The sequence below is a fragment of the Xiphophorus hellerii genome, chromosome 10, assembly GCF_003331165.1.
Source record: "Xiphophorus hellerii strain 12219 chromosome 10, Xiphophorus_hellerii-4.1, whole genome shotgun sequence".
In the NCBI taxonomy this organism is placed as follows: Eukaryota; Metazoa; Chordata; class Actinopteri; order Cyprinodontiformes; family Poeciliidae; genus Xiphophorus; species Xiphophorus hellerii.
Window position 1 is genome coordinate 295013 of NC_045681.1, and position 25597 is coordinate 320609.

General features: G+C 47.5%; 1 protein-coding gene across 6 annotated transcripts; it reads right to left on the reverse strand.

Moving 5' to 3' along the window:
• Positions 1 to 76: 76 nt before the first annotated feature.
• On the reverse strand, positions 77 to 25465 carry grid2ipb (glutamate receptor, ionotropic, delta 2 (Grid2) interacting protein, b). 6 transcript variants are annotated; one of them, XM_032574203.1, is made up of 26 exons: positions 25377 to 25465; positions 22841 to 23094; positions 21954 to 22283; positions 21369 to 21523; positions 17944 to 18201; positions 15126 to 15211; positions 13097 to 13166; positions 11072 to 11224; positions 10513 to 10668; positions 10270 to 10421; positions 9445 to 9579; positions 8957 to 9042; positions 7929 to 8061; positions 7305 to 7591; positions 6896 to 6940; positions 4935 to 5627; positions 4714 to 4863; positions 4529 to 4616; positions 3876 to 3965; positions 2565 to 2761; positions 2341 to 2496; positions 2187 to 2273; positions 1912 to 2041; positions 1713 to 1831; positions 1142 to 1306; positions 77 to 1002 (listed from the first exon to the last, which is right to left on the reverse strand). In XM_032574203.1, exons 2-26 carry the CDS (start codon positions 23084 to 23086, stop codon positions 931 to 933), a joined length of 4239 nt encoding a protein of 1412 aa, XP_032430094.1. In that variant the 5' UTR covers positions 23087 to 23094; positions 25377 to 25465; the 3' UTR covers positions 77 to 930. The 6 variants fall into 6 exon arrangements, with proteins under 6 accessions (XP_032430094.1, XP_032430092.1, XP_032430091.1 ...); XM_032574201.1 differs by lacking the exon at positions 25377 to 25465 and adding an exon at positions 23614 to 24464 and having other exon boundaries at positions 3876 to 3953; XM_032574200.1 differs by lacking the exon at positions 25377 to 25465 and adding an exon at positions 23614 to 24457.
• Between the last annotated feature and the right edge of the window lie 132 nt (positions 25466 to 25597).

Here is a 25597-nt window from a genome sequence, read left to right on the forward strand (position 1 = left end):
AAACCAGAACTGAACGGGACTGACCCGGTTCTGACCCAAAGCGTCAGAACCGGAGAATAAATGTAAGGAGTCAAAATCCAAAACATGAAGTTTATTTAAAGCAGAAAAGCTTCGAGAACCACAGAACCAGAACAGAACCTTACTGGAACTAGAGATATGCTACCAGCTGCACATCCCAACAGGAAGTGACGTCATGCCGCTGCGCCGCGGCGCCTCACCGAAGCCGCAGAACAAGAAAAAGTTTCATAAGAAAATAAACGGATTTTTGGGGCGGAGCCAACAAGCAGGATGCATAGAAAGATCAGAAAGAGACTGAACAGGACGGGTCGCCATGGTTACCAGGTAAACCAGCAGGCAGAGGCAAATATCTGGACTCGGTTTATTAATAACCTGAAGCCAAACTGAGGCTAACGGATCAGAACGGATTTTATCGGATCGCAGACTGAAGTGATGAAAAACGTTTATCAGATCAGAAATTTCTTCATATCGGCTTCTTAAAAAATAAAAGCATTTTTACGTAATAAATATTCACTTCGCTCTCCGTCTGATCGTCACTGACGTCAGATTAAATCTAGAATCATCTGGAGTAAATCTGGACCGCAGCTCCTCCAGAAAACTGATCCAATCTATCTGGTAAAATCTATGCTTCAGATGAAAAATAATCTCCAGAAGTGAAAACATGAATTTACTGGAGCTGCAGAACAAACCGAATATCAGATATTAACGTCAGGATATTTAACGTGAAAACTTAATATTTACAATATTATAATAATATTAATAATATTAGCAATAATAATATTATTAATAATATTAATAATGACAATAAATATTCTCCTTCGTACAGAGATAGCAATGTTCTGTCTGTTTCAGCACCTAATCTAACACCTGATCCAGTTCTGATCCGGTCCGGTCCGGTCGGCCCGGCGGCTCCTACCAGGCCATGGGGGAGGACAGTCGGGGGCTGCGGGGGTTCTCAGGACTCTGGGTCTCACTCAGCGCTCTCTGAAAGACAGAACCAGAACCAGAACCTTTACCAGGCTACTCTTACATGAGGCGCAGGCGCTCCATCTTGCCGAAAACGAGACGCTTCCTGTCTGAGCCGGGTCCAATTTAGCCCGGCCGGTTCCGGGAGGCGGCTCACCTCAAACTTGGACATGAACTCTGCAAAGATGGCGAAGAAGGAGTCGGTGCTGGTGGACCGGCTGTCCTCCCCGAAGAAGGACGCCACCTTGGAGAACTCGGCCATGGCCCGGGACTGGAGGGACTCCAGGGACTGCAGGGCCGGGTGGCTGTTCTCCAGAAAACTCTGTGGAAGGAAGACAGACTTCACTTACTGTCTGGGTCTGCTGGGCCGGTCCAGAACCAGAACCAGAAGTCGTTCAGCTTGATGGATAAATATTTGATTAGAGATAAAGATTAGCTTCAAACTGAATATTTAATTTGTAGCTAAATCTTTATCTGGAAACTGAAACATATGAATGAATGAATGAATGAATGAATGAATGAATGAATGAATGAATGAATGAATGAATGAATGAATGAATGAATGATCTTTTCTTTGCTGGTAATCTGTGAATGTGTGAATGACTTGCTCTCCAGTCCTGGTCTGTTTTTATTCTCTCCATTCTGTTTTTCCATCTAGATGATATTTTAAACATTTTATTGTAAATGTTTTATTGTAAATGTTTTATTGTAAATATGTTTTTGCTTACGCTCATGACAGAAGCGAAGTGGTCGTCGGCCGTCGCCGGGAGCTTCTGGCAGGCCGTCCGGATGTCCTGGGCCGCGGCGTGAAGCTCGCTCAGCTCTGTGGTGACGGCCCTCTGGTTGACTGGAGCAGAACAGCGACAGGGGGCGCTACTGAGCAGCTGCCGGTGGAGTCATACTGACCTGCAGGAAGTGGCGGCGTACCTTTAGCGGCCAGAGGAACCGTCGGCAGCTCTCTGGGGAAGCTCAGCAGCTCAGGGAAGTGCTGACTCAGCGACTTGGCCAGAATGTGAAGAAACGTGGATTTTCCATCGACAGTCTTCGTCGTGCTTAACTATGAAATATGTAGAGTTATTAAAACAACTGGATCTCATCATTTTATTCATTCATTCATAAATGTCTCAGTTTCAAACTAAATATTTAGTTAGAAATCTGAATATTTCATGTGGAGCTAAATGTTGCTATGGTTACGGTCCTACCTCCGTCAGGAAGTTGATCTTGAAGCTCGTGGTTCTGTGGCTCTTAGGCTGACCGTTATTCAGGTAGTTCCCCATCGCCAGGACAAACTGTGGGTCGCAAACAGAACCAATGAGAACCACTCAGAACCAGCAGAACCGTCCGGTACCGACCCACCTCCAGGATCTTGGCCAGCTTCCTGCTGCCCTTCAGCTCCGCCGAGGCCTTGTAGATGTAGTCAAAGGCCGCCTTCATCTCCTCGGCCCGCTCCTGCAGCGTGGTTTTGAACAGGAGGCTGCGCAGCCGGGTCTTGTACTCCGGAACCGTCAGCATCTGAAAAGGGCCGGCGGTCAGTGTGAGGGTCGGTTCTGCCTGGGCCCGGCGGGCCGTCGGCGCGGTACCTGGTAGATGAACTGGTCCGGCTCGCTGAGCTTGGCCGGGTCCTGCTGGAAGCGCTGGTACTGCTGGACCTCGTCCTGGTCGGGCGCGTAGAGCAGCAGCTGCTTGATGTGGGCCGGTTCCAGCCGGTCCGTGCTCAGGTCCAACAGAACCTGGCGCAGCTCGTCAGGAGACAGCTTCAGGTGGGCCATGAGGATGGCTGCAGGGTCAGCACAAAGGTCAAATCTGCTGCTTCCTGATTGGCTGCTGAGGTCGATTAGATCATCAGTAACAGATCCATCAATTCTGGTTTTTCTGTAAAAAGCCTTCAGTTTTCAGTTTGAGGATTTCTATGTAAAGTTCTACATTTCTGTTGGATATAAATTAAATTTAATGTAAACTTTCAATAAAAGGATGGATGTTTATAAAGTTACAGCCAAAAGTTAACAGAAATAATTTGGGTTTTTAGAGGAAAAAATGGGAGTAATTATTTATTTACATAAATGTCACAATTTCAAACTAGTTAGTAGTTAAATATTTAATTTGAAGCTGAATATTTAGGCAGCAAGTTAAATATTTAGTTAACCAACTAAATACATAGTTATAAAAATATTTCTGCTTGCTGCCTAAATATTGAGTTTAGAAAACACAAAATGATGCAAATTCCAAAACACAAAATCAAAAGCAACAGAAAAACGCTGCAATCACAGAAACTAGAAAGGAAAAGCTGCTGAGTACATGAAACGCTCCAAACCGGCGTCACCTAATGGACCTCCAGGCCACTAGGGGGAGTCTGGAGAACCTAATGCTACCTAGGTAAATATCCTGATGTTGTTTAATGTTGTAAAAGAATGTTTGAAAAGACATGAAGTGGACATCCTGTCTTACTGAGTCTGGAGCCATCTGGTCCGCAGCTCGACTCCCCCTAGTGGCCTGGAGGCCTCCATGTGGTGCAGCCAGTTTGCAGCGTTTTTATATTTGCTGTTTTTGCTACTTGCAGCTTTTTCTCAGTTTTTCTGTTTTATTGTTTGACTTTTAGAATTTGCATCATTAGTGTGTTTGCTGAACATTTGCCGTCCTGCTCCGCGCTAACGCTAATGCTAACCCTGCCGGTGGTTAGGGAAGTTTGAGCTGGTTCTGTTCAGAGTTACTGGGTTATGACTGAACAGAGTGAACTGCACATCAGCCAGGATGAAACCTGCAGTAAATGCGCTGCAGATTGAGGACAGCTGGTTTTATTAGCTTCTCTCTGTGGTCGGGTTGGTTAGAAGTTTCTGGTCATGCTTCTGTTAGCGTGGTCTCATTCATGTTGGTCTGTTTGCTGCGGCTCTTACAGGCGTTGTAGGCCTTCTTGTGGGACAGGATCTCCACCACGTCTTTCTTCTTCAGGTTCTCTGGCAGGAATGCTGGTTCTGTAGGAGAAACTGGCCATTTTAACAGACAGAGAGTCAATGCTGGTTCTCCAGGCACCAGGAGGTCAGTTAGCATCAACGCAGCTCTGCCACGACAGACCGCAACGCTTCGACCGCTGAACGGGTTGCTCCTCTGTCGCTGGCAGAGCCTGAAGAATGAAGCGCCCTGCTGAGGTTTTCATACCCTTTGACCTTTCCAACATGATGCTGGTCAACAAACTGCAGACCAACGCTGAGTGGAAACAGTTCCACTGAATTTAAAAACTCTGAATTCTTCACTTTTTGCCTCACAAAATAAAGTGCTGCTTCATTTTGGTCCATCATCTGAAAATGAAATAAAATACTGGAAGGTTGTGAAAACCTGAGCAGAGTTCAGCAGCTGACGGCGGACATGACAGTCTGAGGTTAATGGCGCCTTATGGAGAACGGGAGGAGCAGCGCGACAAACATCCTCAGTAAGCCGAGATGCAGATCAGCAGAATGAAAAGTAAATGACAGGAGGTGATTACTGACAGGAAGTCACCATGTGACGCTTTATTTTGAAAAGAAGGCTGGGTTGTTCCAGAATCACTCACTAGGTCGGCGCTGAGTCCCAAAGTGCAGGTCCAGGTCCAAGTACTTCACCATGTCGCTGAGCTTATCGTAGTCCGAGTCTTCTCTGAGCTGAAAGCAAACAGACTGGTTCCAGTCACGACTGGTGTCTCACCAGTTAGCTTGTTATCTCGTTGTTAGCTTGTTCCTGTAGCGCTCCAGAACTCACCTGACCCCAGATGGTTCCCTCCGAGTTCTCCACCTGCTCCCAGCGCAGACGCTTCACGCTCATGTGGTTGGCGTCGGACGGCTGCTGGCCCGCTAGCAGCGGGGGGGGGTCACAGGGCGGAGGGAGGGGAGGGGGCGGAGGAGGCGGAGCCTAAGACCGACACACATCATGAACAAAGCGACTCCTTCAGGCAGCAGCCAGAGATTTACCTGCAGCCTCACCTGCTGGGACTGTGGCTCCGGTGGGGGGGCGTCGAAGCTGCCGGTGTGGGTGGGGAGGGAGGAGTTCTGGTTCTGGTTCTGGTTCTGCAGGGAGGGGGGCAGCGGGCCCTGGTAGCTGTGCTGGTGGTGCAGCTGATGGTGGCGCTGCAGCACCAGCTGGCTGGGCCGGAGCGGCTGGGGGGAGGCCTGGGGGGCAGGCTGCGGCTGGCTGAGCTGGCGGGGCAGGTGGGTGCTGCGGGGGGGGGCGGCGCGCAGCGTGCAGCAGGTCGGGGCGGTGCCCTGCGAGAAGCGGCTGGACGAGGAGCGGAACCGCTGCCGGGCCTTCTCCACCTCCTCCCTGGTGGGCTTGAGCAGCGGCGAGCGCGCGGCCAGCAGTGTGCGGGGGGGCGGCGGTGGCGGCGGGATGATGGGGTGCTGCGGCTGGAAGGGGGCGCGGCCGCGGGGGCCGCGCTCCGGGGAGAACCGCGCCGGCGGCAGCGGGTCGGTGAACTGGACGGGGGGCGGGATCAGCGCCTGGAGGGGCGGGGGGGGCGGGGGGCTCTGGTCGGGCGGGGGGGGGATGGGCTCCGACCCGGAGGAGGACGAGGGAGAGGGGGCGTCCTCGTCGCCGCTGCTGCTGCTGCGCTCCGCGCTGCTGCCGCTGCTGAGGCGCCGCGGCCGGAAGGCCACGCCCACTTCCTCTGGGAAGCTCATCTGCAAGGAGGGAGAGGTCAGAGGTCAGCAGTGTCAGGCTCTGGTCCTGATGTGTCCTAACTGGACCCAGTTCCAGTTGTGTTGGGTCGTTCTGTAGAACCGGGTCAATCAATCAGATTAATCAATATCTGGTTTGTTAGTTTAAATGTGAAAATGCAAAATAAAACCTTTTAACGTCTCAGTTTTATGGTTTTGTTTCTCGTTTCACTGATTCGTCACTGACTGCAGCACCAGGCGCCGCTGTTACCACGGTAACCCTGGGCCTCAGAGAGGCTTTCAGGATTTCCCAGTATTCTGGTTTCAGGACGTTCCCTCTTCACTGGAACTGGGTTTATAAGTCGATGCTAACTGAAATGCTAATGGCGCATAAAGGAAACGCTGCATTTTTCCAGTTTCCTGTTTATAAAAGCTGATCTGCATGAAACACAGAGATGAAGCTTTACAAACCTCTGAACTCCTCCCAGCTTGACCAGGTGGAAAACTGACATGGAGGGAAAATGAAACGTTTTCCACATTGTTACAGAAAACACTCTGAAACGTGTGGCTTGCATCCGTTTTCAGCTACCATGAATCAGAACATCAAACCATGAGTCATTTTCCTTCATCTCCACCGTTAGATCCCAGTAAAACCAGTAAAACCAGTAAAACGTTTTGCTGTGAAAGCGTTCAGAGGTGAATACTTTAGAGCGGCTAACATGCTGCTGCGCTCCGGCGTGTATGGAGCCAGAAACGCAACGCTGCGATGGAAAAGCTCTAAATAAAGAAAAACTGTTTGAATGTCAACGTAAAGATCAGGCAGAACATTATGACCACCTTCAGCTGCCAGAGCATCTATCTATCTATCTATCTATCTATCTATCTATCTATCTATCTATCTATCTATCTATCTATCTATCTATCTATCTATCTATCTATCTATCTATCTATCTATCTATCTATCTATCTATCTATCTATCTATCTATCTATCTATCTATCTATCTATCTATCTATCTATCTATCTATCTATCTATCTATCCTTCATTTTAATGTTTAAAATACCAGAAATGTTTCTCTGTCTGTACTTTAGTCGCCTTTTGTTCATATTTTTTTTATCCTATTTTCTCCTTTTACTTGAGTCAAATCATATTTTAGTGTTTTTATCAGCTCTGACCTGCTGCTTCACGCTAACGGCAGCCATTATGGAAAGCCTCTGGTCATAATGTTGTGCCTGATCCCTGCTGATGTGTTTAAAAGTTTCAGCTGCTACTGAGAAACAGGTTTTACTTACAGACAACCCTCTTCCTCTGTAACCATGACAATCACCTTCATCAATCTGTTCATTGAAGCAAACAGGAGAGTCGCTGAGTTTTACTGACGGAGCATGAAGGCATCACCAGCTGCTTCCTGTCAGCCTGGTACTCTAGCGCCAATACAATCATTCGACATGCACTGTCCCTGTGGCTCCGCCCCTTTCTGATTGAATGCGTTCCCCTGTGGCTCCGCCCCCTTTCTGGTTGAACGCGTTCCCCTGTGGCTCCGCCCCCTTTCTTACTGAATGCGTTCCCCTGTGGCTCCGCCCCCTTTCTGACTGAATGCGTTCCCTTGTGGCTCCGCCCCCTTTCTGGTTGAACACGTTCCCCTGTGGCTCCGCCCCCTTTCTAGCTCAACGCGTTCCCCCTGTGGCTCCGCCCCCTCACCTCCTCGTAGTCGTTGTCGTCCACCAGGGTGACCCGGTGGCCCAGCTGCTCGCTCAGAGCGTCCAGGAACTTGTCGGTGTCGCGGCTGCGGGGCGGCCTGGAGAAGGTGAATAACTTCCTGCGGCGGGTCAGCGTGCTGGGGCCGCTGGCGGGGCGCGGCGGCGAGGCGGGGGGGCTCTCCAGGCTGACGTAGGGGTTGGACTCCACGCTGCTCTGGTGCTGCACCTGGTAGATGGCGGAGGGGAGCGGCTCCTTCCAGGACAGGGACAGACCCGACTTCCTGCTGCCTGTGGGACAAACGGACACGCCGTCTCTACCTGCGGCTGACCGGCCGGATGCAGCTGGGGTAACCATGGCAACGGGCTGCATGAGTCTGAGCTGCAACACATTCAACAATCAGTGGCTATTATGTCATGATGAGAGAATCTGAGTTAGCATGATGTCATCATGACATCATCATCCGCCAGCAGGGTTTCTCTTCATTAACCAATCAGACGCTGCTGATGAATGACATCAGACCACTGAAGGAAGCAGCTGAGAACCTGTGTGTGTGTGGGGGTGTGTGTGTATGTGGGGTGGTGTCTCTGTGAGTGTGTGTGTGTGAGTGTGTGTCAGCCCTGGTACCTGTGAGTGGGGGCAGAGTGAGGGGGGACAGAGAGCGGCTGTAGGCCTCGGTCTGCCCCGCTGCCTCAGGCTCTGCGGGCGACACGCTCTTCCCTGCGTACAGGTTCTCCAGCTCCGTGTACACACCTGTCATCTACGGGTGAAGGCATGATCAGCTGGTTAGCACACCGTCGCCGACGGCAACGCCTCGGCTCGCACATCAGAGCTGCAGATGTGCGAGCCGAGAGCAGAAAGAACCTGCAGCGCTCTGCAGACTTACTGGCAGCCTCGAAGCGAAACATGAAATTCATCTCTAACGGCAGAAAACCATTTTACTCAGGTTGTTGTTTTAAATGAAAAGGTAATAAAACAGAGACACTAATTGGTTATTATTTTATAAACGGTAATTTCTTAATGTGCATTTCCTTTGGGTGCTGTTTGTTACACAGTCTGGAAAAATTCAGGTTTCATTTGCAAAGTCGTATTTTCATCATGTTGATCATTTCAATATTAATTCAATATTTAGCTTAGAGATAAATTCAAGCAAAGCATTTGGCTCCTAACTAAATATTACAGCTAGCTAATTAGTTCTAAACTAAATATTTAGTTTAGAGATCTTTAGCTTCAGGTTAGTTTACAAGCTAACTATTTACCTCCAAGCTAAATATTACAGTTAGCAAGCTAGCTTGTTAGTTAAAGGTTTAGTTTACAAACTAAATTTAGTTTGTAAACTAAACCTTTAGCTAACAAGCTAAGTATTTATTTTGAAACTGTGACATTGATAAATGAATAAATAACGTTGAAAATGTGATTTTGAAAAATGAACCCTCATTTTTTCTCTCATAAGAGGTGAAATAATAAACATTGCTTTTCATTTTGACAGTGTAACTTTAAAATGGCACCATATCTTCTAAACCAAGGAAAAAGAGAATGAATATGACTTAACTTTGGTGGTTTTACATGTTTGGCCATCAGGTGCCAGTAGGTGGCAGGGTGCCATGATGGTGTGTGTGCAGAGCGGCATGCTGGGAAGCTGCAGGTCTACCTACATGGCTGAGGTCCGGGGACTCGGGGAAGGAGGTCCCGTCTCCTGACTGCCTCTCCTCCGGGCTCCCACATTCATCCACATGAATTCCTGAAGCAGAGCGTGGAGAGACACGGCCGTGAGCCCGGCTCCACCCGGCTCGCCCGGAGGAGAGCAGGAAGCACAGAGAAGCAGCTGCAGCTGATGGAGGCGACGCGCGGTGGACATGAGCTCAGCTCCTATCTCTGACATCAGGCCTGACTGCTAGTGGAGCAGCAGCTCACATCCTCAACAAACAATAAAAGCTGCCTACTAGCCTCAAAGGATTTCACAATAAAAGACATAATTAATTTGGAGACAAATGCTGTAAAACAGAAACACCTCTGGAGTCACAGCTGTTGGCTTTTCCCACCTAAACAAACAATAAAAACGATTCTAGACCAATGGAAAATCTATAGTTAGATTTCTGTGAAGCCGGCGGTTCTGTCCGGCCCGTGTTTCCGGGCGGCGTACCCATTCCCAGGTGAGTCCCGATGATGCAGTCGTCAGAACTCCTCTCCCTGACGCAGCTGCGATACGACGATCCGGTCACCCGCATGGAGCTGCTGCGTTTGTGGTGCTCTGGAGCGCTGTCAGGATCCAGCAGCACTACAGACAGACAGGGAGGCAAGGAGACAGACAGAGAGGGAGACAGACAGACAGGGAGGGAGACAGAGAGACAGGGAGACAGACAGGGAGGCAAGGAGACAGACAGAGAGGGAGACAGACAGAGAGGGAGGGAGACAGACAGAGAGGGAGGGAGACAGACAGGGAGACAAGGAGACAGACAGGGAGACAAGGAGACAGACAGACAGGGAGACAGACAGAGAGGGAGGGAGACAGACAGGGAGACAAGGAGACAGACAGACAGGGAGACAGACAGAGAGGGAGGGAGACAGACAGGGAGACAAGGAGACAGACAGACAGGGAGACAGGCAGACAGAGTCAGTAAAGCACCTCTTAAACATTTCGCTGTTTGTAAAAATGAACATCAATAAACTAGCTGGGTTATTCAGACAATAAAATGAAGTCATATCTTCAGCATCTCTTTTATAAATGTCACAGTTTCTCGCTAAATATTTAGCATGTTGGAATTTCAATATTTATTTCCAAATATTTGCAAACTAAATATTTAGTTGTCTATTTGCCTCAAAGGAGCTAAACATCACGTTAGCAAGCTCACTATTTAGCTTTCTAAATATTCGTATAATTTGTGCAAATAAAATTATGCTGAGTATTTCTACTCAGACCCGTTCCTTCTAAGCCCTGAGTTCTGACCCGGGCGGTTCTGACCCATACCGCTGCTCTTGAAGCCCAGGAAGCGAGACAGCTTGCTCTGGCAGCGCTCCTGCTCGTCGTAGGTCAGCAGCTGGTGGATGAACTGCCAGATCAGCTGCTTGGCCGGAGTGTCCAGCACCGGGAAGATGTCCACTATCAGGCTGTCCAGGTTCCTGCCAGCAACAACACACCATATGAGGTCACTTCCTGCTCCCCACCCCACATCGCCCCGCACCGCCCCGCACCGCCCCGGCCGCCACTCACCTGTGCTGGAAGAAAGTCTCCAGGGCCTTGCAGACTGTGTAGCGCTCCTGGATGGTCAGTAGATGCTCCAGCTGCTGGCTGAAGGTCCGACCCTGAACCTTAATGCTGGGAGGGAGGATCTCTGCCACCCACTGCAGGGAGCTGAGTGCCGGGGACCTGTCCAGCAGAGACACAGCGTTCAGCAGAGACACAGAGTCCAGCAGAGACAGGGACAGAGTGTCAGGAATGTCTTCCTCTGTCTCTGCTGTTTGTTTGTCTGAACATAACTCATCTTCACTATTGTAGCACAAATTAATAATGAATTTGTTATTTAAATCAGACGGAGGAAGTGAAGTGCAGCCTGGTAGAAAAGTAAATCAACTTTTCAAGATGCCTTCTATTAACATTGTGTAAACAAAAGTTGATTTTAGAAAACAACTTTATCTTACATACTACAATATTTAAAAAAAACATAATTAACAGTAAAATGTCTTCCTTATTTTAACCAGAGGCCTAAAGCTTCCTGATAAAACTGGAGGATCTCTGAGTATCTGTGAGGCTAAAGAGCTTCTGTGCCGACCTGGAGCGGGGAACCATGGCAGGAGCCAGACTGGGGGATTCTTCTGGGTCGGTCTGGTCCGAGGAGAAGTCTGACGGGCCGTCCTCCACCAGCAGGGTGGGCACCGCCCCGCTCCCCTGCAGCATGGACACCACCTTCTCGTGGGAGCAGTTCCTGCAGGAAGACGAGATGGAGGGCCTGAAACAGGAGATGCAACAAACCATCCAGAAACAGAAACCTGCTCCAGGCCTCTGCCGGGTTCCACATGAAGCCCAAGAACAGAACCAGAGGAAATAACACAATACACGGATTATTCTGAGCTAAACACGGAGAAAATGGAGGCCGATTCTCCCCGTTCATTTCTGTTTCTAAATGATCTGATTGGACGATGGAAGAGACTGTTGTTGTGTTCAAGTTGTGCTAACAGCAGTTAGCCTATCAGAAGCTATGCTAGCTTAAAATAGCATCTGAATGCTAACATGTAGCAGCTAATGCTAATGTTAGCGTCCACAGTCCAGATTTCTAAAGAATGAACGATGAGAGAAACTCTGAGATGAATTCATCTGACGTTCATATCTGATCATATTTATTCAATAATTTAGCAGAAAAAAGAGAATTTGAATTAAAAATATGAATTATTTTGTCCATAGAGTTTGATTAACTGGAATTGTCCTGATGAAACATTTTAATGGCGCCGGTTTTGAGTCGTCTGTTTATGAAAACATGAAATCATCACCATATTCAGCTCAGCTGTTTTCCTCCTGGTCTGGAAGCGGTTTCCATGGTTACGGCTGTTTTGCACCGTATGCTGACTCTGCAGGTGCTACGCTGCTGCCGTCGCCTGGTTCGGCAGCTAAACGATCAGGTCGCCATGGCAACAGCTCTCACGTGGCTGCCAGGTGACAGCATGAGTCAGGACGGGTTTCTGTGGGTGCAGCGTGTTCAGGTGAAGCAGCTGTTGGAGTTCAGACCGAGCCGGTCCCAGATTTAACAGCAGGTTCTGCTCTTCATGTCGTTCATGAAGCTTTGAGTTTCATAGGGAGCCGGTGATGTGAGGTGGGAACAGCAGCAGCACAGCAATATTACATAATGGCTGCTGTAGCGCTAAGCTAACTCATGCAGCTATCGCTGACAGTAAGCACTGAAAACTGGCCTGGTTCTGATCTGAAGCTGTCAGAAGAATTAAAGTTTAGCATTTCTATGTTTAGGAGAACGAAGAGACGAACCTCCTTGCTGGGTAACTGCAGCGTTTTACCAACCAGCAGCAGTGAAACCTTCATGTTTCCTCTGATTTCTGCTCTGGATTTCCAAAGCAGATTTCAGTAAATAGATGCAAACATTATCAGGGAGAGAAAAATCATCTAAAAATGACTTTAGGAGAAACTGATTTGTAGATTCTGGCTTCCCTGAGATCTGTAGGAACATCTGAATGATTTTTAATTTGTTTAAGAAGTTTCCAGAGGCACAGTGGTGCAGTGGGTAGAGCTGTTGCCTTACAGCAAGAAGGTTCTGGGTTCGATTCCCAGGGTCTTTCTGCATGGAGTCTGCATGTTCTCCCTGTGCATGGTGGGTTCTGTCCGGTTCTCCGGCTTCCTCCCACAGTCCAGAAACATGTCAGGTTAACTGGTCTCTAAATTTTCCCTAGGTGTGTGTGTGTGTGTGTGTGGTTGTGTGACCTGTCCAGGTGACCCCGCCTATCTCAAAACGTGGCTGCAGAGGCAGCAGCTCCTTGACCCAGTAGGGTCAAGGTGTTAGAAGATGGAAGTTTCCAGATATGCTGCATTGAAACCAGCCTGATGTTTTCTTAATGTTAACCAGGAAAATAAAAATAAAACATTATTGTTCAGTTGGACTTCACTCACTGTGTGCAATATTGACCCTACATGCCTCCCCACAGTAACGGCTGGTTCGGTTCTAAATCTGCAGAATTTAACCTGAAATCTGGTTCATTTTGAACTGAACCTGAATTTGAAGATGAATCAGAGGAGAACCTGCAGGTCCAGAGTACTGGACCTGGTTCTGAACGTTGGTCAGGAAGGGACCGACCTCATGTCCAGGCCGTTCAGGAACAGGATGCGGTCACCGGGTTTCAGGCCACACTCCTCAGCAGGGCTGTCTGAGAGGGACAATACACGAATAATCAATCAATCAATCAATCAATCAATTGTTTACTAGTAGCACATCTCAGCAACAGGGCAGGTCCGAAAAACATCACTGAGTCACTAATAAGAGAACAAATGTACATTTTGATGAGTGATCACAATCATCAAACATATTGATCAATATTCAATTTGTTACGGTGCTAAAACAACTAAACATGATTTTAGTCTGGATTTAAAGGACCTCAGAGTTTCAGCTGTTTTCCAGAAGTTTGTTGCCTAGAAGCTGAAAGCAGTGACCGATAAATGCCTGGATGAGTTTCTCTGACACTCAGGCATCGGTCTCTGTTCCTGCGCCGACAGAAGGCCGGCTTTGGGTCGGTCTCTGTTCCTGCGCCGACAGAAGGCCGGCTTTGGGTCGGTCTCTGTTCCTGCGCCGACAGAAGGCCGGCTTTGGAGCCTCTTTATGTGGCTCTGAGGGTCCAGACACACAGTAACCCCAGCAGACCGACAGCGGCTCCAGTTCTGCTCTCTGTTCTTCGTGGCTCGTCTTCCTCGGCAGGCCTGGCGTCGGCCTCACGACGCTCCGCCCCCGGCAGGCCCACTGAGTCAGGCCGGTGGGCGGCGGTGGGCGGCTGGGCGCCGTCATCGCTGAAGCTTCAATAACAACCTGATGCTTTCATCTCGGAAACCCAAAACAGATTATTATGAACTGATATAAAGGATCGTTATTAATCTAATGGGATTAAATTAACAGCTTCAGTCTCATGTTAAAATATCTCAGACAAAAACAAGTGAAAATACTAAAGAAAAAAGAAAAACAAGCTAAAGTACTAAAAGTCCAACAACACAAAGTGCAGCTGGACCAGGCAGGGGGAACTCAACAAATAAAATCTGAAAAGTGTGGCATGTTTCTCTACTCAGACTGGCTGAGTCAGAACTGTGCAGAAGCTGCAGTTTTCAACGTCTACAGACTGAAATCTTTCTCTGCCACAGATTCTTAAGGGTAGTTAAGTCTGGACTTGGACTAGGCCATTCTAACACATTAAGTCAGGCTGATTGTCCCAGCTCTTCTTCAGCCCCTCACAGGTTTTCCTCCAGGATTGTCCTGATTCAGTTCCCAGCATGATGCTGCCACCACCGTGTTGCCCCTTGTGTTCAGATCACAGCTGATTGACAGCTTCCCACTGCTCAGCGTTTCGTTTTGTTCGCCTCCCTCCACAGGCGATGCTGGAGGTCAACTGCAGTAACTTTCAGAAAAATAAATGTTTTTACATATTTATTCAAACTGCCTCCATGTTGTCACAATTTGTTATGAGACAGATAATCTGTGAAAAGATTGATCTCCTCTGTTTTCTCCCAGTGCTAACTGGAAACAACCAATCAGAGCAAGGGGGCGGGGCTTAGCGCAGTCAATCACAATCTTGTACGCTCAGCTAGCATAGCATATCGTGAATGCTAAGGCTAGTTAGCGTAGACACAGACGACGGTTGATAAATGGCTTTCCTGTAACAGTAAGTTGTTTCTCCACCTTTACAACATTTAGCAGCGAGTCTGTAACATGATTGACAGCACTAAGCCCCGCCTCCGGCTCGGACTGGTTGTTTTTGGTGCATTTCTTCAGACAGTAGCAGATGAGGGAGGAGCTGGAGGAGATCCATGTGCTCACAGATTATCTGTCTCAACAACATGGAGACAGTTTATTAAATAAGTAAAAATATTTGATAAAAGTTACAAACTGCAGATTAAAACTCAGATTATATTCCAGGAAGACAAAGCTCCACTTCCTGTTGGTCGTCACATTAAAGCACCAACCGTTAAGGCAAGTTCCCGATCCCGTGGATCCGTTCTGATCCAACCCAGGTTCTGATCCGACCCGATCTGAACCGATCCGGTCAGAACTGACCTGGTGTGAACTGACCCGGTCAGAACCAACCCGTTCTGAACCGACCCGGGTTCTGATCTGGAAGTGGTACCTGGGATGACGGAGTCGATGCAGACGGGGGCGTGGCCTCGCAGCGTGAAGCCGAAGCTCTTCTTCCCTCTGTAGACTCGGATCACCCTGCAGACGGAGACATCAGCTGGTACCAGCAGAACCGGGCCGCTGGTACCGGCTCGCAGCCGGGCCTGGAACCATTAACCCCTTACTGGAATAATCACCAACTAATCCAGTAACAGATTAATCTGGATTTACAGACTAAAAGAGGACAATCAGAAATGACACAAAATAAATAAACAATTTGGATTTAAGATGAAAAATCGTCTTTTAGAAAAACTCCTCCGGTTTAGTCTAGTTTAGTTTAGTCTAGTCTAGTTTAGTTTAGTCTAGTCTAGAGTAGTTTAGTCTAGTTTAGTCTAGTCTAGTTTAGTCTAGTCTAGATTAGTTTAGTCTAGTCTAGTGTAGTTTAGTCTAGTCTAGAGTAGTTTAGTCTAGTTTAGTCTAGTCTAGTCTAGATTAGTTTAGTCTAGTCTAGTCTAGTTTAGTCTAGTCTAGATTAGTTTAGTCTAGTCTAGTCTAGTTTAGTCTAGAGTAGTTTAGTCTAGTTTAGTCTAGTCTAGTCTAGATTAGTTTAGTCTAGTCTAGTCTAGTCTAGTTTAGTCTAGTCTAGATTAGTTTAGTCTAGTCTAGTCTAGTTTAGTCTAGAGTAGTTTAGTTTAGTAAAGGAATGCTGCTGCTTTAGTTAGTTTATTTTTGGATTATTTGTTTATTTGCATCAGCAGCTGATTGGTTCATATTTTCCATTTGAATAACAGCTGGGCGTTCAGGATCGCAGTCCAGGCAGCCAACGTACCACTGGGGGCCCTCGCACCACCGTTTGAGAAACGGCTTTAAGTTCCTGTTTAAACCTTTAATCTACTAGATTATTGGGATCAATTATTAAATGATTTATTGTTTATTTTGTGATTATGTAGCCTCAGCAGAACCTTGTGATGCGGCGTCAGCGGTTGGAACCGGTCCGATCCGGTCCGGTCCGATCCGCTGCTGTTCGCCAGCCTGTTCTTTGTTTTTGTGTGTCACTTCCTGTCAGTGGGAGTCAAAGCAAATGGAGGCATGACGCTCTGTTCCCTCTCTCTCTCTGTGGTTCTGTTCCCCTCCCCTGTGCGGTTCTGTCGGGTCGGTTCTAGTCCAAAATAAAACCAGATCGTGACATTTTCGTCGCCGACAACAGCCGTGACATTTCGATCGCGGCGGTGCTTCTGTCGGCTTCGTCAGCATCGGCGGTGGAGGCGGCGGAGGCCTGCTGAATGCCCAGAGCCCGTTGCCATGGAAACGGCAGGAGGCAACGCAGCCTGGGCGTCTCTGAGCCGAGGGAAACCTAAAAAGGCAACCTGCAGAGGAAAACCGGGGAGTCTGCAGCATCTTATGTAAGGCGGGATGAGAGCAGCCTGAGGGGAAAATTCAGTCTGATTTATTTCATATCAAATTTGATCATTTTTCTTTCCTACAAAATAAATGACAGAAAATATTTTCTAAACTGTTTTAATTCCAATCGTCCCTTCTGGGAATCAGACGATGGAATATCAGGGCCAGGCTACCCTGACAAATTTACCAGAATACAGTTTAGTTAGAATATTAGCAGAATAAACGTGTAATTTTACCAGAAAATGTTTTACAGACAAAAACTTCAGTTGAGAGCAGCTCAGCTCATCTGGCTGTTTCTTCTAAACTCAGTCGGTGTTAAATCGTTTCAAAGTTCAGTAATGATTGACACTGATGTGTTAAAGATGAAAGATTTCCTTCATCTGTGAATCTGATGCCAAATTATAATTTAACAAGATGCTCAACAATCCTCAGTTTCATTTTTACTGGACTTCTCCTACTATTGAATCTTTACTGTTTAATTTAAAAGAATAAAACTCTTAGCCTGACTCTAATATTCCATCATAGAGTTGACCTAAATTTAAAGTCCAGATAAACAGAAGCTGCCTACCAAGATGGCTGCTCTGAGTGCGATGACATCACTCTGAACTAGGGGAACCCAAAGAGCGAAACCCCAATTTCCCAAAAATTAAAACTTTAAAGGAAGGTGATTTCTGGCCCGGTCCGATAGGAGCCCGATGATCTGCTACATTACCCGACTCCGGCCGGCCCACATCATACGCAGCGTCGGCGTCTCTCTCCTTCATGAAGCATTACGGTGAGCATTACGCCACCGCAGCTCGCCGTGTTAATCAGAGTTTTCAAACTGCTGAGGTTAAAAATCTCACTGGGATGAAAGTTGATCAATCTGCAGGTTTCATTGATTATTGGTTTGTAAATATCAATACCTCCTGGTTAATCATTGTTTATGATTTTATTCAGGAGTCAGTTTAGCTTATTACAATGGATTTATATTTTTATAATGAATAACCAACATTAAACAGGATTATTGTAAACTACCACATACCTGAACTCTTCATTAGAAATCAGTTAAAACTGAAAATATTATATTTCTCACTTAAAACAACAAAATATATTAACAGTGGAACTCCAGGTTTTTCTTCTTTTCTTAGTAAATTTAAAAGTTGCTTGTGTTTTCCTATAATTTTTGTAGATTATTTGTGAATAACTGAAACGTGTCTGTATCACATGACACCATCTAATGGCTGCTGTGACTTTAAAAATAATTTTAATTAAATAAAATGATAGATATTTGATTTTTGATACTTTTTATGCAGATAAACAATAAATGATGCAGCAAATGTTGGAATTTCAAACATCACAGGAATTAAAATCTGAGAATTTGCATCAAATATCATTTTAAACATAAAAATGTCTGAGTTCCTCGTCTTCTTCACATTTCTGCAGCCTACCTCTGGTTGGGCCCCAGCGGGGGGTACGTGGGGCCCCCGGCCTTCCTGGCGCCCCGCTCCCTCTCTGGTTCTCCGCCGTCCCTGGGCACGGAGCTGGCCCGCTTGGAGCCGTGGCGGCGGTCGGACTGGTCCTCGCTGCGGCTGCGGCGCATGCGGCCCTGCGGCTCGCTGATGCTCTTGGAGCGGCAGAGCCGGTTGATGACGTTCTGGGAGACGGCCTCGTCGAAACGCTGCCGGTGTTTCTTGGGGACGAAGATTCTGGCAAACATGGCGGCATGCGAGGAAGACGGAGAAACGTTAGAAGGCTGTCCGTTCAGGTCCGGTTCAGGTTCAGGTCCGGTTCAGTCCATGCTGGAGACAGAAACTCAGAGTTCAGATGGAACTAACTCAACAAGATTCCCTTCAGAGAACTGAAGAAACCGATTCCCAGAGGGAGAGAGGAGGAACTCCAACGAGTCTGGAGGCAGAAAACTGATCAGAGATCAGATCTGGATCTGAGGAGGAAACTCTGCCTGCTGATCAGAACTGCTGCAGAGAGAAACGGCGGCGCATCGATACAGCGGGACAGAAAAGGTGTGGGAGTGAGCGAGCGAGGTGGGATTCCTCCCTCTCTCTCTCCATCCTCCTCTCTCCTCCACTTCCGCCAGCATCTCACCTCCCTGCATCCGTCGGCCAGACAACAGAGCTGAGAGATGATTGGAGGAAAAACACGGGGATGAAACTTTATAGACTATAGATGGACGGATGGATGGACGCTCCTGCTGGGTTTTCTTTGCTACATGCTAACATGCTAACTATCATCCAATCAGACGTCAGCAGCCTGTATGTAAATATCCATATAAATTAGAGAAAATCCTCATTTGGTTCAATTCTTCTTAAATTCGCTGCAGTCAGATGTTACATAACGACTGCAGGCTGGAAAACAGCTGATAAAATGAATCAATAACAAATAATATCAATATAAAACTGATGATGAGTTATGAAAATGATTTTCCTCTTCCTAAACAAACAGCTGATAACTTTTCATAAAAATGGCCATAAGTCATGGTCAGATTTTAACTCTGCATCTGTTTGTGGAGGATTTAGATGAAGTTTTAATCTGGAGTCCCGTTGCGGTGAGAGTGAGAGCTGAGCGAGAGCAGGCTCCTCCCACCTGCCTGCTGTAGGAAAATGTTTCATAATCTAAACAAACACAAAATGCTGGTTGTTTAACTGATGATTTTAGATTTTAAGGGAACAAATATTTCCAAACCAACCTGGCCTTATGTGGAAATCTAGTCACACCCTAATCTGAGATTATAGAATATTGCTGCAGCTCTGCTGGTGTTAAATAAAACTAAACTTATATTTTAATACTTTTTAGAGATCATCTTTATTTAATTTGCTGAAGGGAAATTCACAATTCGGCAAGAATGTCTGGAAACGAACCAGAACCAGAACCAAGACCAAAACCAAAACCAAAACCAGAACCAAGACCAAAACCAGAACCAAGACCAGAACCAGAACCAAGACCAGAACCAGAACCAAGACCAAAACCAGAACCAGAACCAGAACCAGAACCAAGACCAGAACCAGAACCAGAACCAAGACCAAAACCAAAACCAGAACCAAGACCAAAACCAGAACCAGAACCAAGACCAAAACCAGAACCAGAACCAGAACCAAGACCAAAACCAAAACCAGAACCAAGACCAAAACCAAAACCAGAACCAAAACCAGAACCAGAACCAAGACCAAAACCAGAACCAGAACCAAGACCAGAACCAGAACCAAGACCAACCAACCAAAACCAGAACCAGAACCAAGACCAGAACCAGAACCAAGACCAAAACCAGAACCAGAACCAAGACCAGAACCAGAACCAAGACCAGAACCAGAACCAAGACCAAGACCAAGACCAAAACCAAAACCAGAACCAAGACCAAAACCAGAACCAGAACCAAAACCAAGACCAAAACCAAAACCAGAACCAAGACCAAAACCAAAACCAGAACCAAGACCAAAACCAAAACCAGAACCAAGACCAAAACCAAAACCAGAACCAAGACCAAAACCAGAACCAGAACCAAGACCAGAACCAGAACCAAGACCAAAACCAGAACCAGAACCAGAACCAAGACCAAAACCAAAACCAGAACCAGAACCAAGACCAGAACCAAGACCAGAACCAAAACCAAAACCAGAACCAGAACCAGAACCAAGACCAGAACCAAGACCAAGACCAAGACCAAAACCAAAACCAGAACCAGAACCAAGACCAGAACCAGAACCAGAACCAAGACCAAAACCAAAACCAGAACCAGAATAAATCAGTGAAATTGAACAGAAATTTCTAGATTTTTATCAGAAAACAATGGGTCAACTGGGTCGACCGCACCTAGCAATGGACCGGACCTAGCAACGGACCGTACCCAGCAATAGACCGGACCTAGCAACGGACCGTACCCAGCAATGGACCGGACCTAGCAACAGACCGGACCTAGCAACGGACCGTACCCAGCAACGGACCGGACCTAGCAACGGACTGGACCTAGCAACAGACCGCACCTAGCAACGGACCGGACCCAGCAACGGACTGGACCTAGCAACAGACCGCACCTAGCAACGGACCGGACCCAGCAACGGACTGGACCTAGCAACAGACCGCACCTAGCAACGGACCGGACCTAGCAACAGACCGCACCTAGCAACGGACTGGACCTAGCAACAGACCGCACCTAGCAACGGACCGGACCCAGCAATGGACTGGACCTAGCAACAGACCGCACCTAGCAACGGACCGGACCTAGCAACGGGTCAACCAGGCCAGGCAGTGTTGGGGAGGTTTGTATATTTACAGCTTTGGGCCATAATAAGATCAAACATGAACTCTTGTTCCCAGATCGATTTGAAGCGTCCCTCTAGAAGGACTCAGTATTTTCTGCCAATATTTCAGACAGAAGCTGTAATGAATAAATACGCGCTGTACCTTTAAATGGCTGTGACTCTGGGGGCTGTCAGCAGTTTCTCTCCCTTTAGAGAAGCCGTCATCTGTTTCACAGATGCATGTTTGGTGTTTTTCTGGAACCAATCAGGATGAAAGCCTGGTGCTGCCAGCGCCCCCTGCTGGCTGCAGGCAGCAGACCGCTGGGATATAAATAAATGTTCTGCAGCAGGCAGCAGTGGCCCACTCACTGCTCTGTTCCCAGCACAGAGTTTCTCAGCTTAAATCGCTTTGTTCCTTTAAAGCTCCTGATCATCGTTTAAACAAACTGAAAACTTCACCTCAATGTTTCAGGTGTTAACCAGGAGGAAGGCTCAAACAGACCTTAATGTTGATTCTTCCAGATCTGACAGGCTGGCTGACTGGGAACACTGGGAACCACTGACATGTGTTTTCTACTCCGCCCGTCCCGATGGAGGCGGGGAGCCGCTCCGACCTCTACCTGATGCTGGAGATGAGCTGCCTCTGCTCTGCGGTGGTCAGGACCTCTGGCAGCACCGAGGCCAGCCACTCCACCTTCTTCTCCGCCGCGTACTGCTTCAGCACCGAGAACAGCTTCTCCTTCACCTCTGGGGCCTCGCCCAGCAGCTGCTCCACCTGCAGGGATGAGGGGCGGAGCTTCATGCGAGGGGTGGGGCTTGATATATTGAAGGAGGAGCTACAAACACTGAGGGAGGAGCTAAAGAAACAAGGGAAAAGCTTCAGAAAAAGGGCGTAGCTTCAGATGTGGAGGAGTTTCAGGAAGGGTAACTAGCGCTGCTACTGGAACCAGAACTTTTTCATCAATATTAAGGAATTATTGACTTAAAACAAGCTAAAAAAAATTTGATTAAAAGTTACTGGTAAGTTAATTTTGTCCAATTCTAAGTGTGCTAAGATACAGTGTCAGTGTAAAACGGTGGTATCTTTATTCAGCTCTGTGTTTTAATGGAGAACACTGAAACAGGAAGTGGTGCGGTTCCTCTTCCTGCTGACCCTGGATTAGCCTAGCGTCTGGACTGAGCCGCTTCCTGTCTGCCTGCCGTACCTTCATGTTGAACTCCAGAGCCTTGTGCTTGCGGTCCAGCCGGGCCCACTCGCCGCCCGCCGGGCCGTCCTCCAGGCTGGTGCTGCGTTTGTGCCGGGGCCCCAGGCTCAGCACGCCCAGGCGCAGCGTCCGGCCCTGCGACGCCTTGATGAGCGCGGCGGCCATCTCGTGGTGCCTGACAGGGATCCCGTTCACCTCCATGACGAAGTCTCCGGCCCGCAGCCCGGCCCGGCCGGCGGGGGAGCATGGTGAGCAGTCCTCCACCAGCAGGGGGCAGTCTCCCACGATGGTGAAGCCAAAACGACTGTCCGGACCCGGAACGATGTCCATCTGGACCAGACACAGAAACAACGGTGAAACCACAGAAACCTGCTGCTAGCTTCAAAACAAAACATCACAGGAAGTCACACTGCAGCCAAATTAAAATATAGATTATCCTGGTCTCTGCGATGGACCGGCGACCCGGGTGACCCCTCCTCTCGCCCGCTGACGGTTGCAGAGGCACCAGCACCGTCCAGACCCCAAAGGGACAGGGTGGAAGAAAATGGATGGATGATGACCCTGGTCTTTAAAATGTTATTTACAATAAACATTTACTGTTAATCTGATTAAAGCACAAATATAAAGTAAACAAACAAACCTGGTTACTGGTTCAGCAACCTGGTTCAGCAACCAGTAACAACCAGTTACTAAACTTTTTATCAGTTTTTAAGTGAAACTTAAGGATGGATAATTAAATTCTCATTATACCTGAACTGCACCTTGAGATACATGAGCAGATGAATAAATGAACAGATGAATAAATGAACAGATGAATACATAAGCAGATGAATAAATGAACAGATGAATACATGAGCAGCAGGGACAGGCGGAGAGCTGAATTGGACCTGCTGGATGCGGGACACCACGCCGATGCTGGGCGGGATGTTCTTCTGCGTCTGTGCGATGGCGATGACGGCCTGCGGGGCCAAAGTGGACACGTTGTGGCCCTCGATCTCCAGGACCTGGTCCCCCGCCTGCAGCCCGGCCAGGTGGGCGCTGCTGCCCTCCTCCACCCATAGGATGTAGCTGGGTCCGCTTCCGCCCAGCTGGAAGCCGAAGTCCTCGGGCCAGCCCTGGTTGGACGCCGGCATGCTGAGGACTGGACGGGGAGAGGATGAAGGTGATGATGATGATGAAACCATCTCAACTCTTCCCACCATCAGATACTCCACTTACCCACCGCAGCCCAAACCTCCAGCTCCATTGATTTACCTCCAAAGTGTCTAATCTGAGTTAATCTGAGTTAATCTGCCTCCTCAGCCTGCGGCTGAACTGAGAGCTGCCTTCACCCCGAGCCGAACCGAACTCGACCCGCTTCTAAAAGCCACGGCAGCCAATCACACGGAGGCATGACACAGACTGTGACCTTAATTAGCTTGAAAGACAAACGTTTGTGCAGAAATGAGCACATTTCCATTGAATGGTAATTATGGAGCAAAGGAAAGTGGAGCAGCTCACTTCTGTTGGACGTAATTATCAAAGTCAAACTTCAAGCTTCTTAAGACTAAAACCTGAAAACAAATTACTCCAAAGCAACAGCCTCAGAAATAATTGTTAAACTTGACATTAAGCTGTGAATAATTCTTCCAAAGTGTAAGAACTGAGAGTAAAAGCTTACAGAAATCTTTCGATGGACACCGAGGGCCACGTTTGCTTTGCCGGAACGAGTATCTGCCCTTTTTATTCTGCAGGAACTTCTTCATCCTGCCGGTCAGTCAGTCAGTCAGTCCAGCTGTAAAACGTCCCAAGAGGCCGGAGGCAGGCAGAGCAGGTCAGTGGCTGGAGATGCTCCTCCACCCTAAGAGCGCAGCCGCTTCGTCATGAGCAGAGGGTGAGTGTGCAGTGAGTCTCTCTGTGAGTGTGTCAGGGAGTTAGTCCCTGATTCATCCTCAGCCTAGCCAGCTTGCACACTGGTAATCAGAAAACTGGGACGCCTGCACCGCGCACCTCACTTCCTTAATAATTCTGTCCAAAAAAGGCCGTTGTGAGGCCTCATTTAGCTATAAATACACCGCAGTGTCTTCTCCTCCTCCTCTCTGGGCGAGGTGGCTCTCCCAGGGACCGCTGCTGGCCCAGAATCACTCTGCGCTGGGCTGACGAAGCCTGACGGACGCTAACTGGAGCATCTGCCTGCCTGGAAGTCTGCGGGTCTGTGCAGGACTGGGGGCGACTTAATCCTTCAGCCCACAGGATTAGGATTATCAGATGGACCTTTAGTCCTCCTCCAACCCCGTCATGAATACAGGAACACCCCTCTAAACCGCCTCAGTCCTCATACTGATGGTGTTTTATCAACCAAGATGGACGACAATAACTCATTAAGTCTGAGACGATTCATCGGATCAATCACGATTATTGAAATAATCATCAACTAGTTTAGTTATCGATTCATCATTAACTGAGAATAAAGACTCTAGAAAAACCATTTAGTGAAAAACAACACAATCTGAGCAAAAGTCCAAACAAAACTAACAAAATATACAAACATTTAGCATTTAAGATAAAAAACCTTCTTCATCTGTAAATCTGTTCTACCAAAACTCCTCTAGGTCAGTTTTAGCTTCGCCTGGTTCACATTCTGGAAAGATAGATCTATTTAGCACATTTTGCTACCCAAACATTAATCAATAATAATCTCAATATCATCCATTCACCGCCCTGATGCTCAGCTTTTCTCATGTTGATGATTTTTGAGCTGCAGATTCATCGTTTACTACTGATGATAGATTTCACTATAGGCATGCTGTTACCCAATATTTATGTTTCATTTAAAAAAGGAATTGAACTTCCTGTTTATCATCTATCAATATATTTCTAAGATTTTACTGAAGTAGAATCAAAGTATCCATCCAGAAAACTACCCAGGAAAGAGTGAAAAGATATTTCATAGAAAGACAATTTCAGCTCTGAGTAACTGATTAAAACATGTGATTCAGTTTTAGTGGGTTCCAGTTTGTTTGTGATATTTTACAAAATGAGTTGGAAATGTTATTTATTTAAATCAACCCTAATGTTAACCAGGAAGAGAAGCTGGAGTTCACATTAAACTGATCATGGAAAAGACATTTTTCTATTACACATAATTTAATATTATTGCAAAACATCATATTAAGTAAATCATGTCAAACAATCCTTACAGATCAAGAGAAAGTCCTGGATGTGTTGTAAACAGTTATTAGTGGCAGAGAGCACACTGTAAACAGGCAGTACGTTACACCTGAATAATTAAACAAAGCGAGCGTTCTCCCAAACAGGAAACAAACTGATCCAGACAGAAACATTTACCGCTTTAGCTGCTTTAACTGTAAATCGCAGGATTTAGATGGAAAAATCACCAGGACAGGAAGTTTCCCTCCAGTCTAACCTGGACACAACCAGTACCTTTTTATAGCGCAGCCACAGGTGAGCTCACAGCTCCACAGTGATGTGGTCCTGCCAGACCGGAGGGACGAAACCTGAGCTGCACGCCGGCCGCGTCCGCAACCAGACCCAGCCGGTATCCCATCATGCATCAAGGCGCGGAGAGCGGACCTGGACGGGACAAAAGCTTAAAACACCTGCAGAGGGACAGGTGTTTCATCTGCAGGTGTTTTATTCTGAAC

Coding starts and splice junctions, on each gene's coding strand:
- grid2ipb (XM_032574200.1), bottom strand. CDS start 23,698: ATGAAGAAGTTCCTGCAGAATAAAAAGGGCAGATACTCGTTCCGGCAA. Junction 10,669..11,071: donor GCCATGGTTCCCCGCTCCAG/GTCGGCACAGAA, acceptor TCTGCTGGACAG/GTCCCCGGCACTCAGCTCCC. Junction 1,832..1,911: donor GGTTCCTCTGGCCGCTAAAG/GTACGCCGCCAC, acceptor GTTCTGCTCCAG/TCAACCAGAGGGCCGTCACC.